Source organism: Oncorhynchus clarkii, chromosome 19 (assembly GCF_045791955.1).
Source record: "Oncorhynchus clarkii lewisi isolate Uvic-CL-2024 chromosome 19, UVic_Ocla_1.0, whole genome shotgun sequence".
Classification (NCBI taxonomy): domain Eukaryota; kingdom Metazoa; phylum Chordata; class Actinopteri; order Salmoniformes; family Salmonidae; genus Oncorhynchus; species Oncorhynchus clarkii.
This window is the reverse complement of record NC_092165.1, coordinates 43482068-43498728: the sequence shown is the minus strand read 5'-3', so window position 1 is coordinate 43498728 and position 16661 is coordinate 43482068. Positions and strand designations below refer to the sequence as shown.

The 16661-nt window shown below is 41.3% G+C and overlaps 1 protein-coding gene across 1 annotated transcript in view; it reads left to right on the top strand.

The window, feature by feature from the left end:
* Positions 1–323: 323 nt before the first annotated feature.
* Positions 324–16661, top strand: part of LOC139375249 (ryanodine receptor 3-like) — a 158999-nt gene continuing 142661 nt past the window's right edge. The window contains exon 1 of the mRNA XM_071116859.1: positions 324–509. Coding sequence (XP_070972960.1) covers positions 462–509 — 48 coding nt within the window. The 5' untranslated portion in view covers positions 324–461. The remainder of the gene's footprint in view (positions 510–16661) is intronic.

Below are 16661 nucleotides of genomic sequence, written 5' to 3'. Positions count from 1 at the left end.
ATAGATTCTGTTGGCCAACGGAAAACCGATTGTCGTGCGCAATGATGTGGCTATTGTATGGTGAGGGAATTTTGAAAGCTCGCGCTTTAATGTTTAACGTATTTTAATCATTTGTATTTTTATTTTACCTTTATTTAACTGAATACGATCCACTGGTGACGTCGACGACAAAAGACCCCACTGCCGTATTTTGACTGCAAGACTACGCTTCACATTCCAGATCCGTTTTCATTTGCTCCCGCCTATACCAACGCTTACACGCTCCTTTGGGAACAGCACCGCTGGCATTTGCAATGAGCGAGCGGGCGTGAGTGAGTGACAGGCTCCAGTAGTTCGCTTGGTCTCCGGTACATGGCTGTGGATTAGCTATATGCTAATAACGATAAGAGAGAGGAACAGCAGCGTGGTGCTGCAAGCCGACAGTGGAGGCTACCCGAGTCTGAGCAGGCTCCCCAACAGCCATGGCTGAAGGTGGTGAAGGGGAAGATGAAATTCAGTTCTTGAGAACTGTAAGTAGCCTAATTTCTGTCCGCTATTTCGTGAGGCAACATGCCTCCTGTGTGCATTTCGAGCATCTTATCCCATGCATGTCGATGCCTATGCAATAGCCTACTGCTATTAGTTTTACAGATTATGATTTGTGCAGCCAGGTTATAGACTACATGTTGATTATGAAATATGGCTATAATGTAGCCTATAGTTCTAATTACGAGTAGACTGTCTCCTGAACGAGTTGGCTTTCTAACCACCGCGCTTTTGGGGTAGCCGTCCTTAACCTGCTCCCTCGTAAAGCAGACCTGCCTCTCGATGACAGGACCTTTTTGTTTGGCGCATCCCTCACCTTGATTCCCTCCTAGATTTAACTTGTCCGGTTGTCTCAGTACGTTTTGCTATTAATGAATACAATGGAATGTCTACCCGTGTAGGCCTACTACTCTATCCAGTTTACGCAACGATCTCTGTCTCACTTCCAGCCCACAACCCTCCTGCGTTGTTGTTGTTAATTGATAACTACGTGTCCCTTTTCCAGGCATATCAATGCTGTCTATAGTTAGAAAAAGTTCACCTTTGCATGCCTAGTTATTATTCAAGGAAACGTTCCAACTCACAAGATATTGGTGAACAACTTCTTAACCTCAAATTCTGCATATCCAGGCAGATTTATATGCAATAAACAAATAACACAAATTATCATGTTATAATGAAATTAGGTGAAGATGCATTGATGACTGATCCATAGGCTAAGATTGAACTGTTTTCGAGCATTTATTTGGAATACTTTTTTATCCTTCTGCCCTGTAGATTTATCTACAAAATTGAGGCTATTCCGAAACCAAACTTGAACCAGAGTGTCAATCCACCTCTTAAGAGAGGCTACTTACTTGGACATTAGCAGTGGGCTTACTAAATCTTACACATTTGCATTGCTTTGGAAGCCTCCTGTATTCCCAGAGATGCCAGTGGGGTTTAAAATGCATTGCTTTGGAAGCCTCCTGTATTCCCAGAGATGCCAGTGGGGTTTAAAATGAGATCCTGAAAAAGTTGATGATTTCAACGCCCCGCAGCTCCCTTGTTACCACTACATCCAGAGGTCATTACATCAGCATTCACACTTCCCCAAACAGTGCTGACATTTCAGCACCATTACTGCTTGGAGAGCTAGCACCTGTGTCAGCCAGCAGTCTGCAGTTGTGATCTACACAGTAAAAACAATCATCAAAAGTTCTGGAGTTGGCCCTTATCGGGTTTTGCTGTCTGTGCTAAAATGGTGTTTCTTAGTCAATCAAATTTGTCCTGGCTGGTCCCACCACAGTTGTCCTATTTGGAAAAGTTCAAATGTGATGCTTTGAGTTGCAAAGGCACTGCTCCTTTAAGAGGCTTTGCAGCTTGTTGCATCTTTCCACACGGGGCAGCAGCAGCTGACTGGATGGCACGGGAATGGGGATGGGGTCTGCGCTAGTGTGTGGATGTATGAATGCAAAGTGGGCTAGGCTGTGTGGTGCTGCTGCAGAAGCAGGCAGGCTGCTCAAGACGTGCCACAGCAGAGCAGAGTGCAGAAATTATTCATCAGGCCAAGTTGTAGCTGAGCTGAACCATTGAGCTGTCAATGACTCTCGTCTCTCTATCCTCATGCTGATGCCAACACACATTAAAGCGCACACACTAATACACACCCTTGTGCATGTACACATTAACATCCAATCAGAACCGTACACACACAGTCTCTGACTGATCTTGCCTTTGCGTGGATATTGTTTAGCTGTAAACAGGAAGCATGTTTTCCTCCTACATTCAAATAGGTGCACAAACTACCTTTTCTCTAGTAACAACTAAACAAAGTAATTTCCCCTAAAAGAGAACAGAGAAATTAGCCCCTAGTGGCCTGCTGTCTAAAGCCAGCCCCGGGTTTTACACACCAGCCAAGCTTCTGGGAGAGCACGATGGTACCCTTTTTACTTAGAGAGTATTTCTCTGTCATGGGTAATTTGATGCTACAGGAAGAGAAACAGCTCTTATTGTGCTCATGCTTAATGTTAGAGGGTGCTAGGGGGATAGTTGAGAGTGTAATAAGGCTCCATGTCACAATGTAGTACGGTTGTTTCTCTATTTGTAGATGTCCTGAGATGCACCAGCATAGTGGCCTCATAAGCAGGACGATGATTCAAAAAATATCAGCTTATTTGTATTGTATGTATTATGGATCCCATGGGATCCAGCAAAATGAAGGCAGTTATACAATTTTAAAAACATTACAATACATTCACTACAGAATTCACAACACACTAAGCTTATATGGAATAACGGATCAGACTGTTAAGTAAGAACAGTTTTTCAAATGAACTATAGTACGCTGTGTCGCTTTTAATCACTATCAGTAGACTGTGCTTGTGCTTGTTTGCACACGTTCGTGCCATGGTTCCACCTCTAACTTAACACCCATGGGCTCTAACAGGGAGCTGATCTGTGGAGGGATGGAACAGTCTGCAGAGGGAAACAAGCCATTAGCTTTTTCTAATTGGGTTTGTTATTTCGCCCTAAGTTTGTTTGTCTGTTTGATTGTGCTGTGATTCTGACAGGAGGCCTCTGATTTGTACAGGCACCACGCTGCGTGGGGCATGATGCACACATCAGATCACTAAGAAATAGATATGTGCTGGGGCCACAACCCCCTCCTCGGGAAGAGTCCCAGCTGGGAGAATATCACAGTCTCCGGCTCCATTAGCAGGTAGCGGGGTAGTGGAGGCAGCAGTGAAAAGGGCAGCGTATGAGTGTGACTAATGTGCTATGGCAGCGTTTGGGACTGTTACGTTTTATGTGGAGAGACTGTCTGACCTGGTGTACCAACCAGCTGTCAGCACATTCAGAGAGAAAAGCGTTTGTTAATGAACCAACACTGCTCCCCTCCTAACACAAAAACAACTCCAGGTAAGCTTGACTTGGCACCAGCTCCAAACAGACGCTGGCGTGGAACGTGTTATCCTGGCTGGTGGGTGTATTCTCTAATGGCAGCAGTGCGGGATAGCTGCCTCCTCTGCCACACACACGTTTCTCTGTGAGTGCTTCTGGCTGTCTCTCTCTCAATTCAATTTCAATTTAAGGGCTTTATTGGCATGAGAAACATTGCTATGTTAACAGTGAAGTAGATTATAAACAAAAGTGAAATAAACAATAAAAATTAACAGTAAACATCACACTCACAAAAGTTCCAAAAGAATAAAGACATTTCAAATGTGATATTATGTGAAAATAATTCAAGTACAAAAGAGAAAAAAAATAAACATAAATATGGGTTGTATTTACAATTGTCACATTTGTTGAAAGGATTTATTAAAAGAATGAACACCGAACAAACTAACAAAATAACAAACGAAAAATAACAAACGAAAAATAACACAGAATCTGTGCAGAAGATCTAGGTGCTGCTGTAGGCCCTCTTTGGTTGGGGACAGAAGCACCAGATCATCAGCAAACAGTAGACATTTGACTTCAGGTTCTAGTAGGGTGAGGCCGGGTGCTGCAGACTGTTCTAGTGCCCTCGCCAATTTGTTGATATATATGTTAAGGAGGGTGGGGCTTAAGCTGCATCCCTGTCTCATCCCACTGCCCTGTGGAAAGAAATGTGTGTTTTTTGCTAATTTTAACTACACACTTGTTGTTTGTGTACATGGATTTTATAATGTCTTATGTTTTTCCCCAAACACCACTTTCCATTAATTTATATTGCAGACCCTCATGCCAAATTGAGTCAAAAGCTTTTTTGAAATCAACAAAGCATGAGATGACTTTGCCTTTGGTTTGGATTGTTTGTCAATTAGGGTGTGCAGGGTGAATACGTGGTCTGTCGTACGGTAATTTGGTAAACAGCCAATTTGATATTTGCTCAGTACATTGTTTGCACTGAGGGAATGTACGAGTCTGCTGTTAACCATAATGCAGAGGATTTTCCCAAGGTTGCTGTTGACACATCCCACGGTAATTATTGTGGTCAGATTTGCTCTCACTTTTATGCATTAGGGTGATCAGTCCTAGGTTCCAAATATTGGGGAAGATGCCAGAGCTAAGGATGATGTTAAAAGAGTTTAATAAGTATAGCCAATTAGAATTTGTGGTCTGTATTCTGTCATGACATTGACAGGTTGGTGAGGTTTATGACCCCCATAAATACCTTTCCCACTTTTCTCTCTCTACTCTACAGAATGGACTCTTGGAAAGACCGTTGTTAACATAGAGATCGTATTGTAACATCAAAAGGTTGGGGAAAAGAACAATCTTTATGTAATCCAACCAGTTGAAAGTGTTCGTTGGTACTTAAAGAAAATGATGTCAGAACAGTAGTCGTCTGAGACATTATTACTGATGATAGGACAACATAAACTGTATATTGGAAAGTCTACACATTCTAGTTATCAGATTCACATGGAATTGTTGTGCAATTTAAATGTTTAAATATGAAACTATTTGTGAAAATATGAAATATAATTTTAGTTTTTAAAATGAGAGAATTATTTTCATAAGTAAAATATGCTCAATCAGTGGCCACGCCCACGTGAATAGGCATGGGTTGGAAATGATGAGCCAACCCCTTTTCAACATTTTTATAAGAGCCCCGTGACCCAATTCACGCAAACTAAGCCAACCTCAGTGTGAGCTCTGGTTGCGAATGGTTGAACGACTACAACCTAACAAAATTAACATTGTGTTCCCGATGACGTGAGGACTGATGTCCATACGTTTAAAATGGCGAATTTCAACGTGGAGGTGACGATCACCACGCTGGAAGGATGAATTTCGACTATACCAGCCAGAATATAGCATGAGCTTATAGTATGGTAACTTGGTATGAACTTTGAACTCTTATTCACTAAAGAAGTGATACATCCTAGACGTTGAGTTATCAGCAACAGCTGTAAACATGCGTGGCCTAGGAAAGGGCGGACAATCTCTTCAGAACGACAGGGTACCACACCGTATCCGTTCTACTAAACGACGACGGTACTACAACGTATCTGTTCTACCACAAGCCGACAGACAACAACGTATCCGCCTAGAAATATTCTTCAAAGGACAAGGGAGATCTCTGCTGGGCAATCCAGCCTTCCATCTTCCACCAATCTATCGAAGCGCAGCTCAGAGTAGAGGTCGACCGGTTATGATTTTTCAAAGCTGATACCGATACCGATTATTGGAGGACCAAAAAAAGCCGATACTGATTAAACGGCCAATTTTTTAAAATGTATTTGTAATAATGACAATTACAACAATACTGAATGAACACTTATTTTAACTTAATAGAATACATCAATAACATCAATTTAGCCTCAAATAAATAATGAAACATGTTCAATTTGGTTTAAATAATGCAAAAATAAAGTGTTGGAGAAGAACGTAAAAGTGCAATATGTGCCATGTAAGAAAGCTAACGTTTAAGTTCCTTGCTCAGAACATGAGAACATATGAAACTGGTGGTTCCTTTTAACATGAGTCTTCAATATTCCCAGGTAATACGTTTTAGGTTGTAGTTATTATAGGAATTATAGGACTATTTCTCTCTATACCATTTGTATTTCATATACTTTTGACTATTGGATGTTCTTATAGGCACTTTAGTATTGCCAGTGTAACAGTATAGCTTCCGTCCCTCTCCTCGCCCCTACCCGGGCTCGAACCAGGAACACATCGACAACAGCCACCCTCGAAGCAGCGTTACCCATGCAGAGCAAAGGGAACAACTACTCCAAGTCTCAGAGAGAGTGACGTTTGAAACGCTATTAGCGTGCACCCCGCTAACTAGCTAGCTATTTTACATCGTTTACACCAGCCTAATCTCGGGAGTTGATAGGCTTGAAGTTATAAACAGCTCAATGCTTGAAGCACAGCGAAGAGCTGCTGGCAAACACACTAAAGTGCTGTTTGAATGAATGCTTACAAGCCTGCTGGTGCTGATGGTGCTCAGTCAGACTACTCTATCAAATCATAAACTTAATTATAACATAATAACATACAGAAATACGAGCCTTAGGTCATTCATATGGTCGAATCCGGAAACTATCATCTCAAAAACAAAACATTTATTCTTTCAGTGAAATACGGAACAGTTCTGTATTTTATCTAACGGGTGGCATCCATAAGTATAAATATTCCTGTTACATTGCACAACCTTCAATGTTATGTCATAATTACGTAAAATTCTGGCAAATTAGTTCGCAACGAGCCAGGCTGCCCAAACTGTTGCATATACCCTGACTCTGCGTGCAATGAATGCAAGAGAAGTGACACAATTTCACCTGGTTAATATTGCCTGCTAACCTGGATTTCCTTTAGCTAAATATACAGGTTAAAAAATATATACTTCTGTGTATTGATTTTAAGAAAGGCATTGATGTTTATGGTTAGGTACATGTTGGAGCAACGACAGTCCTTTTTCACGAATGCTCACCACATAGATTACATGCGACGCAGGACACACTAGATAAACTAGTAATATCATCAACCATGTGTAGTTCTATCTAGTGATTATGATTGATTGATTGTTTTTTTATAAGATAAGTTTAATGCTAGCTAGCAACTTACCTTGGCTTCTTACTGCATTCGCGTAACAGGCAGGCTCCCCGTGAGACAGGTGATTAGAGCATTGGACTAGTTAACCATAAGGTTGCAAGATTGAATCCCCGAGCAGACAAGGTAAAAATCTGTCGTTCTGCCCCTGAACAAGGCAGTTAACACACCGTTCCTAGGCCGTCATTGAAAATAAGAATGTGTTCTTAACTGACTTGCCTTGTTAAATAAAGGTGTAAAAAAAATATTACAAAAAATATCGGCAACATCTGCGTCCAAAAATACAGATTTCCGATTGTTATGAAAACTTGAAATCTGCCCTAATTAATCGGCCATTCTGATTAATCGGTCGACCTCTAGCTCAGAGTAAATATATTTATTGCATTTTTCTTGTCCGAATGGGCGGTTATTTAGAATGCATAAGATTCTGTATTTACGACAGCATAGCTTCATAAGGTCCGATAGAGACCCAATCCTTTTGTTCCTCAGTCTTGCCGCGCTTTCATTCAAACCCAGCCCCCTTTCTTTGTGTAACCAGCCGTAATATTGGTTTCGTCTGCCACGGACGTTTTCTTTTATGACATAATTAGTAATCAATGTATGATCCATCTTGTGTATATGTGTTTATTTAGGTATTTATTAACTAAATAATTGAACCAAATTTTGTATTGCTGATTCAAACTGTTAGCCAGGGTACGTGAAGATAACCAAGAATTTCAAAATGTTCAGATGAGACTGAATAAGGTGACGATTAATAATTGACTGCTATTGATTTAAAAGATTATCAGGTCTTTAAGATTTTATTCGGAAGACAACAGCTCTATAAACATTCTTCCGTGGTGCCCCGTCTACCTAGTTAATTACATTTACATGATTAGTTTAATCAGGTAATATTAATTTCAAAGAATGTATTTGATAAAATAGCATGTCATATATCGCTTAATCCATAGTAAAGACACGACAGTTCTATAATTTCATTGAGGATACCATCAACACCACAGGCCTTTTTGGGTTGGAGGGTTTGTATGTTGCCCTGTAGTTAATTCACTGTAATTGGATATTCCAGTATGATCTGGTAGTCTTTAATGGTTGATTCTAAAATGCGTATTTGATCATGTATATGTTTTTGATGTTTGTTGTTTGTTCTTTGTTATAGGGCCAAAAATATTGGAGAGGTGGTTTACCCATAGATCCCCGTTTTGGATAGATAACTCTTCATGTTGTTGTTTGTTTAGTGTTTTCCAATTTTCCCAGAAGTGGTTCGAGTCTATTGATTCTTCAATTACATTGAGCTGATTTCTGACATGCTGTTCTTCCTTTTTGCATAGTGTATTTCTGTATTGTTTTAGTGTTTCACCATAGTGAAGACGTAGGCTCATGTTTTCTGGGTCTCTGTTTTTGTATGGATAGGTTTCTCAATTTCTTTCTTAGGTTTTTGCATTCGTCATCAAACCATTGGTCAGTGTTGTACATTTTCTTCGGTTTACTGTTTGACATTTTTAGATTTGATAAGGAAGCTGAGAGGTCAAATAAACTGTTTAGGTTTTCTACTGCCAAGTTTACACCTTCACTATTATAATAAATAAAATGTCCAGGAAATTGTCTAAAAGGGATTGAATTTGTTATTGCCTAATTGTTTTTGGTAGGTTTCCATACTAGTTCCCTTCCATTCATAGCATTTCTTAATATTATTCAGTTCCTTTGGCTTTGATGCCTCATGATTGAGTATTGCTCTGTTCAAGTAGACTGTGATTTTGCTGTGATCTGATAGGGGTGTCAGTGGGCTAACTGTGAACGCTCTGAGAGACTCTGGGCTGAGGTCAGTGATAAAGTAGTCTACAGTACTACTGCCAATAGATCAGCTATAGGTGTACCTACCATAGGAGTACTCTCGAAGCCTACCATTGACTATGTACATACCCAGCGTGCGACAGAGCTGTGACCCGTTTTTGTTGGTTATGTTGTCATAGTTGTGCCTGGGGTGCATATGGGGGAGGGAATGCTGTCACCACCAGGTAGGTGTTTGCCTCTTTGTGTGCTGATGGTGTCAGGTTCTTGTCCAGTTCTGGTATTTAGGTCGCCACAGATTAGTACATGTCCCTGGGCCTAGAAATCATTGATTTCCCCCTCCAGGATGGAGAAGCTGTCTTCATTAGAGTATGTGGATTCTAGTGGGGGTATATACAGTTGAAGTCAGAAGTTTTCACAATTCCTGACATTTAATCCTAGTAAAAATTTCCTGTCTTATGTCAGTTAGGATGATCATTTTATTTTAAGAATGTGAAATGTCAGAATAATAGTAGAGAGAATGATTTATTTCAGCTTTTATTTGTTGCTTCAATATATGCACATCATTTCCCTCCTCATAATGAGGAAGTGCACCAGTCCCTCCTGCAGCAAAGCACCCCCACAACATGATGCTGCCACCCTCGTGCTTCACGGTTGGGATGGTTCTTCGGCTTGCAAGCCTTCCCCTTTTTCCTCCAAACATAACGGTCATTATGGTCAAACAGTTCTATTTTTGTTTCATCAGACCAGAGGACATTTCTCCAAAAAGTACAATATTTGTCCCCATGTGTAGTTGCAAACCGTAGTCTTGCTTTTTTTTAATGGAGGTTTTGGAGCAGTGGCTTCTTCCTTGCTGAGTGGCCTTTCAGGTTATGCCAATATAGGACTCGTTTTACTGTGAATATAGATACTTTTGTACTTTTTTCTTCCAGCATTTTCACAAGGTCCTTTGCTGTTGTTCTGGGACTGAGTTGCACTTTTTGCACCAAAGTGCGTTCATCTCTAAGAGACATAACGCGTCTCCTTCCTGAGCGGTATGACGGCTGCATGGTCCCATGGTGTTTATACTTGTTCATCTGTACAAACAATAGTACACGTGGTACCTTCAGGCGTTAGGGTTAGGAAATTGCTCCCAAGGATGAACCAGACTTGTGGAGGTCTACAATTTTTTTACGGAGGTCTTGGCTGATTTCTTTTGATTTTCCAATGATGTCAGTTAGCTTATCAGAAGCTTCTAAAGCCATGACATCATTTTCTGGAACTTTCCAAGCTGTTTAAAGTCACAGTCAACTTAGTGTATTTAAGCTTCTGACCCCCTGGAATTGTGATACAGTGAATTATAAGTGAAATAATCTGTCTGTAAACAATTGTTTGAAAAATTACTTGTGTCTTGTGAGTGGTTGAAAAACGAGTTTTAATGTCTCCAACCTAAGTTTATGTAATCTTCCGACTTCAACTGTAGGTAGCACACAGAAGGGCATTTTTCTCTGTTGAGATAATTTCCTTTTGAATTTCTTGCCAAATGTAAAATGTTCCTGAGTCAGTTAGGTCTGCTCTATACCAAATTAGCATACCCCCTGAGTCCATTCCCTGTTTCACACCTGGTAGTTAGGTGGATGGGACTACCAGCTCTTTCTCTCTCTCCTCTCATTCTCCATTCCCATCTATCTCTGTGTAGTAGCTCCTTCAAAGGGCCTGATTGGGCCCTGCCACTACTCTGCCTACCTGTGCGGTATGCCGTTAGGTTCTTCTGTCCTGATCTGTTATTGGGGTATTCTTAGACAAGCATCCAGTGAGCGGCCTGTTAGGGAGTCTCCTGTTGGAAACTTCCCTGATATCTGGGCTGATAGAGAAGGCCATTTCCAGCTGTTTGAATTCATCAATAGTTGTTTGGGATCTGATGGCTCCTGCTTTCTGGGAGGCAGCAGGGGCAAAGGCTCCCTATATCAGTCCCACACTGTGCCAGAGGGTATCAAAGGTGCCCTTGATCCCTTCCCTTTCCTGGGTAGTGTAGATTCTCACCCTCGTCACCTCTAATAATCAGTGTTGGGTCTGTAAACTGCAACGTTATGTCATTGTCACCTTCAATGACATTGAAATCACCTTTGTGGAGTAGGCCTGAGGCTCCTGCTTTATTTAACCTCTCTAGGGTAGGTGAGACGCTAACGTCTAACCAGTCCAACATCCGGAGCAGAGCGCTAACATTCTAAATACACCATTTGTTATATTAAACATTCTTGTAAATACATGTATCTTACATCATTTAAAAGGTGAACATCTTATTAATCCAGCCGCTGTCTCAGATTTCAAAAAGGCTTTACTGCGAAAGCAAACCATGCGATTTTCTGAGGACATCTCCCCGCACACACAAGTATTACTAGCAACCAAGCATTAGCGTCACGAAAGTTAGAAATAACAATAAAATAAATTGCTTACCTTTGAAGATCTTCCTCTGGTGGAAATGCCAAGTGACCTAATTGCACAGTGAATGTTCGTTTTGTTTGATAACATCAATTTTTATAGCCTAACACGAAACATTTGTAAACCGCTTGCGTCAGGATTTCCGTCTCATTCAACTTTGGACAAAGCATTCGTAGTAATTACACACACTAAACAAACGTTTATCCAGTCATGGTTGGTTTCATTGCAATCCTCTGGTTGTTACTAACACAACCATACGTGATGGTTCTTTTTCCGGGACGTATTGACCGAAACAAACCGATTCGAAGACACCAATCAATGACCTCATTGCGCACCAATGGTAGGACCGGTTTATCATTGATTGACTGTATTTTGGCCCAATGACCACTGATCATCTTGAAATCTAGCTTGGAAGATAGCCAATGAGCTGAGGTAAATGGCAATATGTAATGGTTACTCGTTCGAAGACCAGCCTTTGTCGTAAACTCTGGCGTAAAAGAGGTTAATTCGCCATTACAAATCCTACTTGACGGAGCCACAAGTGTGGCAAAAACAAAGTCTAGGTATACAGATTTAACCCAAATTATAGTGGAAATTGATAGAGAAAGCGAGACCGATTAAATAGTTACCCTTGTTATTAAAAAACAAACAAATTGTAAATATTTTTTATATATGTTTTTTACGTGTGTGTTAGAATAGCATTTATGTATTTTGTATATACACTGCTCAAAAAAATAAAGGGAACACGAAAATAACACATCCTAGATCTGAATGAATGAAATATTCTTATTAAATACTTTTTTCTTTACATAGTTGAATGTGCTGATAACAAAATCACACAAAAATTATCAATGGAAATCAAATTTATCAACCCATGGAGATCTGGATTTGGAGTCACACTCAAAATTAAAGTGGAAAACCACACTACAGGCTGATTCAACTTTGATGTAATGTCCTTAAAACAAGTCAAAATGAGGCTCAGTAGTGTGTGTGGCCTCCACATGCCTGTATTTTTTAAAACCTTTATTTAACTAGGCTAGTCATTTAAGAACAAATTCTTATTTTCAATGACAGCCTAGGAACAGTGGGTTAACTGCCTGTTCAGGGGCAGAACGACAGATTTGTACCTTGTCAGCTCAGGGATTTGAACTTGCAACCTTCCGGTTACTAGCCCAACGCTCTAACCACTAGGTTACCCTGCTACCCTGCCGTATGACCTCCCTACAACGCCTGGGCATGCACCTGATGAGATGGCGGATGGTCTCCTGAGGGATCTCCTCCCAGACCTGGACTAAAACATCCGCCAACTCCTAGACAGTCTGTGGTGCAACGTCACGTTGGTGGATGGAGCGAGACATGATGTCCCAGATGTGCTCAATTGGATTCAGGTCTGGGGAACGGGCGGGCCAGTACATAGCATCAATGCCTTCCTCTTGCAGGAACTGCTGACACACTCCAGCCACATGAGGTCTAGCATTGTCTTGCATTAGGAGGAACCCAGGGCCAACCGCACCAGCATATGGTCTCACAAGGGGTCTGAGGATCTCATCTCGGTACCTAATGGCAGTCAGGCTACCTTTGGCGAGCACATGGAGAGCTGTGCGGCCCCCCAAAGAAATGCCACCCCACACCATGACTGACCCACCGCCAAACCGATCATGCTGGAGGATGTTGCAGGCAGCAGAACGCTCTCCACGGCGTCTCCAGACTCTGTCACGTCTGTCACATGTGCTCAGTGTGAACCTGCTTTCATCTGTGAAGAGCACAGGGCGCCAGTGGCGAATTTGCCAATCTTGGTGTTCTCTGGCAAATGCCAAACGTCCTGCACAGTGTTGGGCTGTAAGCACAACCCCCACCTGTGGACGTCGGGCCCTCATACCACCCTCATGGAGTCTGTTTCTGACCATTTGAGCAGACACATGCACATTTGTGGCCAGGTCTCCTGATGTACTGGCCTGTCTCCTGGTAGCGCCTCCATGCTCTGGACACTACAAACCTTCTTGCCACAGCTCGCATTGATGTGCCATCCTGGATGAGCTGCACTACCTGAACCACTTGTGTGGGTTGTAGACTCTGTCTCATGCTACCACTAGAGTGAAAGCACCGCCAGCATTCAAAAGTGACCAAAACATCAGCCAGGAAGCATAGGAACTGAGAAGTGGTCTGTGGTCACCACTTGCAGAACCACTCCTTTATTGGGGGTGTCTTGCTAATTGCCTATAATTTCCACCTGTTGTCTATTCCATTTGCACAACAGCATGTGAAATGTATTGTCAATAGTTACATTGTGTTGTTTAAGTGTTCCCTTTATTTTTTTGAGCAGTGTAGTTCTTTCCATCAAAATGTATCACTGTACCAATTCGGCCACTTGGGTACATTTGGTTACATTTGTGTGGGACACCTGGGTGACTTCATGCTCAATGTCATGTAGCTCGCTCATTTATGAAGTTATCTATCTAAAACTTTGCTCAGCTATTGTTGCCATCTTTTGTTCTTCATTAAAATCATCCCCAGCATCCTATCTGTATTTTTGGCTGTTCTTGGTCATTTGAAAAATGATGCAGCAACAATAAAAACAGAAAACGTATGTTTATTTCTTTGTATTGTCTTCTACCAGATCTATTGTGTTATATTCTCCTACATTCAATTCAACATTTCCACAAAATTCAGAGTGTTTCCTTTCAAATGATACCAAGAATATGCATATCCTTGCTTCTGGGCCTGAGCTACAGGCAGTTAGATTAGGGTATGTCTTTAGGTGGAAATTGAGAAGAAGGGGGGGTACCCCAGAGAAGTTCAATCCAGTTGATATCCTATAATAATGTGTTTTTTTGGGAATGGGGACCATTTGCATGATAACTTCACACATGAATGTTCAATTCAATTTCAAGGTTAATATTTGTGTAGAGTTGTGTTGAATGAAATCTGGATTTCCATCCATGTTGCTTTTCCCTCAGCTCCCTGCATCATTATCCCATAGGATTGGTATTAACACAGCACCCCAATCTACTTGACATGAGAATGATAGCTTTAATGCTATTATACTCATGAAGTTCACTGTCATTTCATGGTTGATTTAAAAAGTAATTGGCCCATTTGATTTAGAACTAAATGGCATTTTCAGCATGATGGTACTGGTCTGCCAGCAGACTTTGGTAGAACCAGCAGTATAATGGAAATACCCTGAAATATGACTGATTCGAGATTCCAAGTTCTCTGCTCTTGTAAGAGTTGGGTAAAGATGTAGGATCTTAATTTGAACCAGATTGCTATAGCAAGAAAATAATCCTGCAGAAGCAGGAAATGTGAAATATAATATGGATTATAATTAATGGATTTTTTTTTTGTAAGGGATGATACATTTTTTGTTAGTGCAAATCAAGTCTGGCATTTTAAAGTGTAAATTACAAACTTTAGAACACTTTTCAAACCTTGAATACGCTCCAAGTTTGTATTTTCTGCTATGCAGGAAAATTCTCAGCAACAAAAGAGTGTTCAAGTTAAGATTCTACATCTGTATGTCTTGGAGAATCCACCTTTCCTCATTTTTATATTATTTATTTCAACACTTTACCATCTGCTTTTACCAACTGCTTCTACCGACTGTTACTTTTCCATTTAATTAATCTTTTTTTTAACATTTATTTGATTTACCAATGGAATTCATTAAATGGATTGAACAATTACTAGTGCTGTTCACCAAGAGTAAGCTCTAATTCATGGTTTCCCAACCACCTGGCCGGAAAAAAGAAGCATCAAAAAATACCAAAACAAAAATAAAATTGTTTTCTTCCAAAAATAATAACAGTTGGCATATGAACGGCATTATAAGAAATGTTTCATTACTTTTCACAATGCAAATTGTTCAAAATAATAAGAGGCTTTTAATTTGTTACATTCAATGTTAAAATGGACTACATTTGACCTCCAAGATATTTAATGTAATTTTTTAAAATTTGACTCCATGAATGGTGGTCCTCAAGAGCTTTGACAGTGATTTGGTGTTCCCTGGAACGGTAAAGGTTGGGAATCGCTGCTCTAAATGTTATCTGGTGCTCCTTTCTCTCCAAAAAGTGATCGTCACGCAGATACTCTTTTTCTCTGCTGCAAGTAAGCAGAGATTGTCTACCCTATATCCATATTGATTTCCCATATCTAATAATGGTTAACACATTTCCTGAAAGTCATTGAGTGTTTTCAATAGTGCACATTTAGATAGAAGCTGTTAAAACAATGGGAGGCTCATTTTAGGGTGGAAGCAGTATTCAGCAGAAAGCTGCTCTCCTGTGTTCCTGCCGGGTGGACGGACTGTCACGTTCGTCATAACGGGGAGACCAAGGCGCAGCGTGAGAATACATTCAAATCAAAAATCAAATCTAATTTGTCACATACACATGGTTAGCAGATGTTAATGCGAGTGTAGCGAAATGCTTGTGCTTTTAGTTCCGACAATGCTGTAATAACCAACGAGTAATCTAACCTAACAATTCCAAAACTACTACCTTATACACACACAAGTGTAAAGGGATAAAGAATATGTACATAAAGATATATGAATGAGTGATGGTACAGAACATAGGCATAGGCAAGATTCAGTAGATGGTATAGAGTACAGTATATACATATGAGATGAGTAATGTAGGGTATGTAAACAAAGTGGCATAGTTTAAAGTGGCTAGTGATACATGTATTACATACATGCGTACTGGACCCTGGAGGCGCACTGGAGGCCTGGTGCGTGGTGCCGGCACTGGTGGTACCGGGCTGGGGACACACCTCAGGGCGAGTGTGGGGAGGAGGAACAGGACATACTGGACTGTGGAGGCGCACTGGAGGTCTGGAGTGTAGAGCTGACACAACCCGTCCTGGCTGGATGGGCGCTGGCACAGGAGGCACATGGCTGTGCAGACTCACCGGAGACACAGTACGCAGAGCCGGCGCAGGATATCCTGGTCCAAAGAGGTATACTGAAGGTATACCAAAGAGGTATACTGGAGACCAGGAGCGCCTCATTCCTGTCTGGATGCCCATTCTACCCCTGCCAATGCGAGGAGCTGGAATAGAGCGCACCAGGCTAGAGTAGTGCACTGGAGACACCATGCGCTCTACCGCATAACGCAGTGCCTGACCAGTAACACGCTCCCCACAGTAATCACGAGGAGTTGGCTCAGGTCTCCGACCTGACTCATGCAATCTCCTCGTGTCCCCCCCATTTTTTTTTATTGGGGCTGCCTCTCGGGCTTCCGTGCTAGCCGTGTTCCTTCATATCGTCGCTGTTCCTCTATTCTCCTGTATTTCTCCTTGTAGTATCGCCGTTCCGCTTTCGCTGCCTCTAACTCCTCCTTAGGACGGTGATACTCCCCCTGCTGTGTCCAGGGTCCGGCTCCATCTAATAT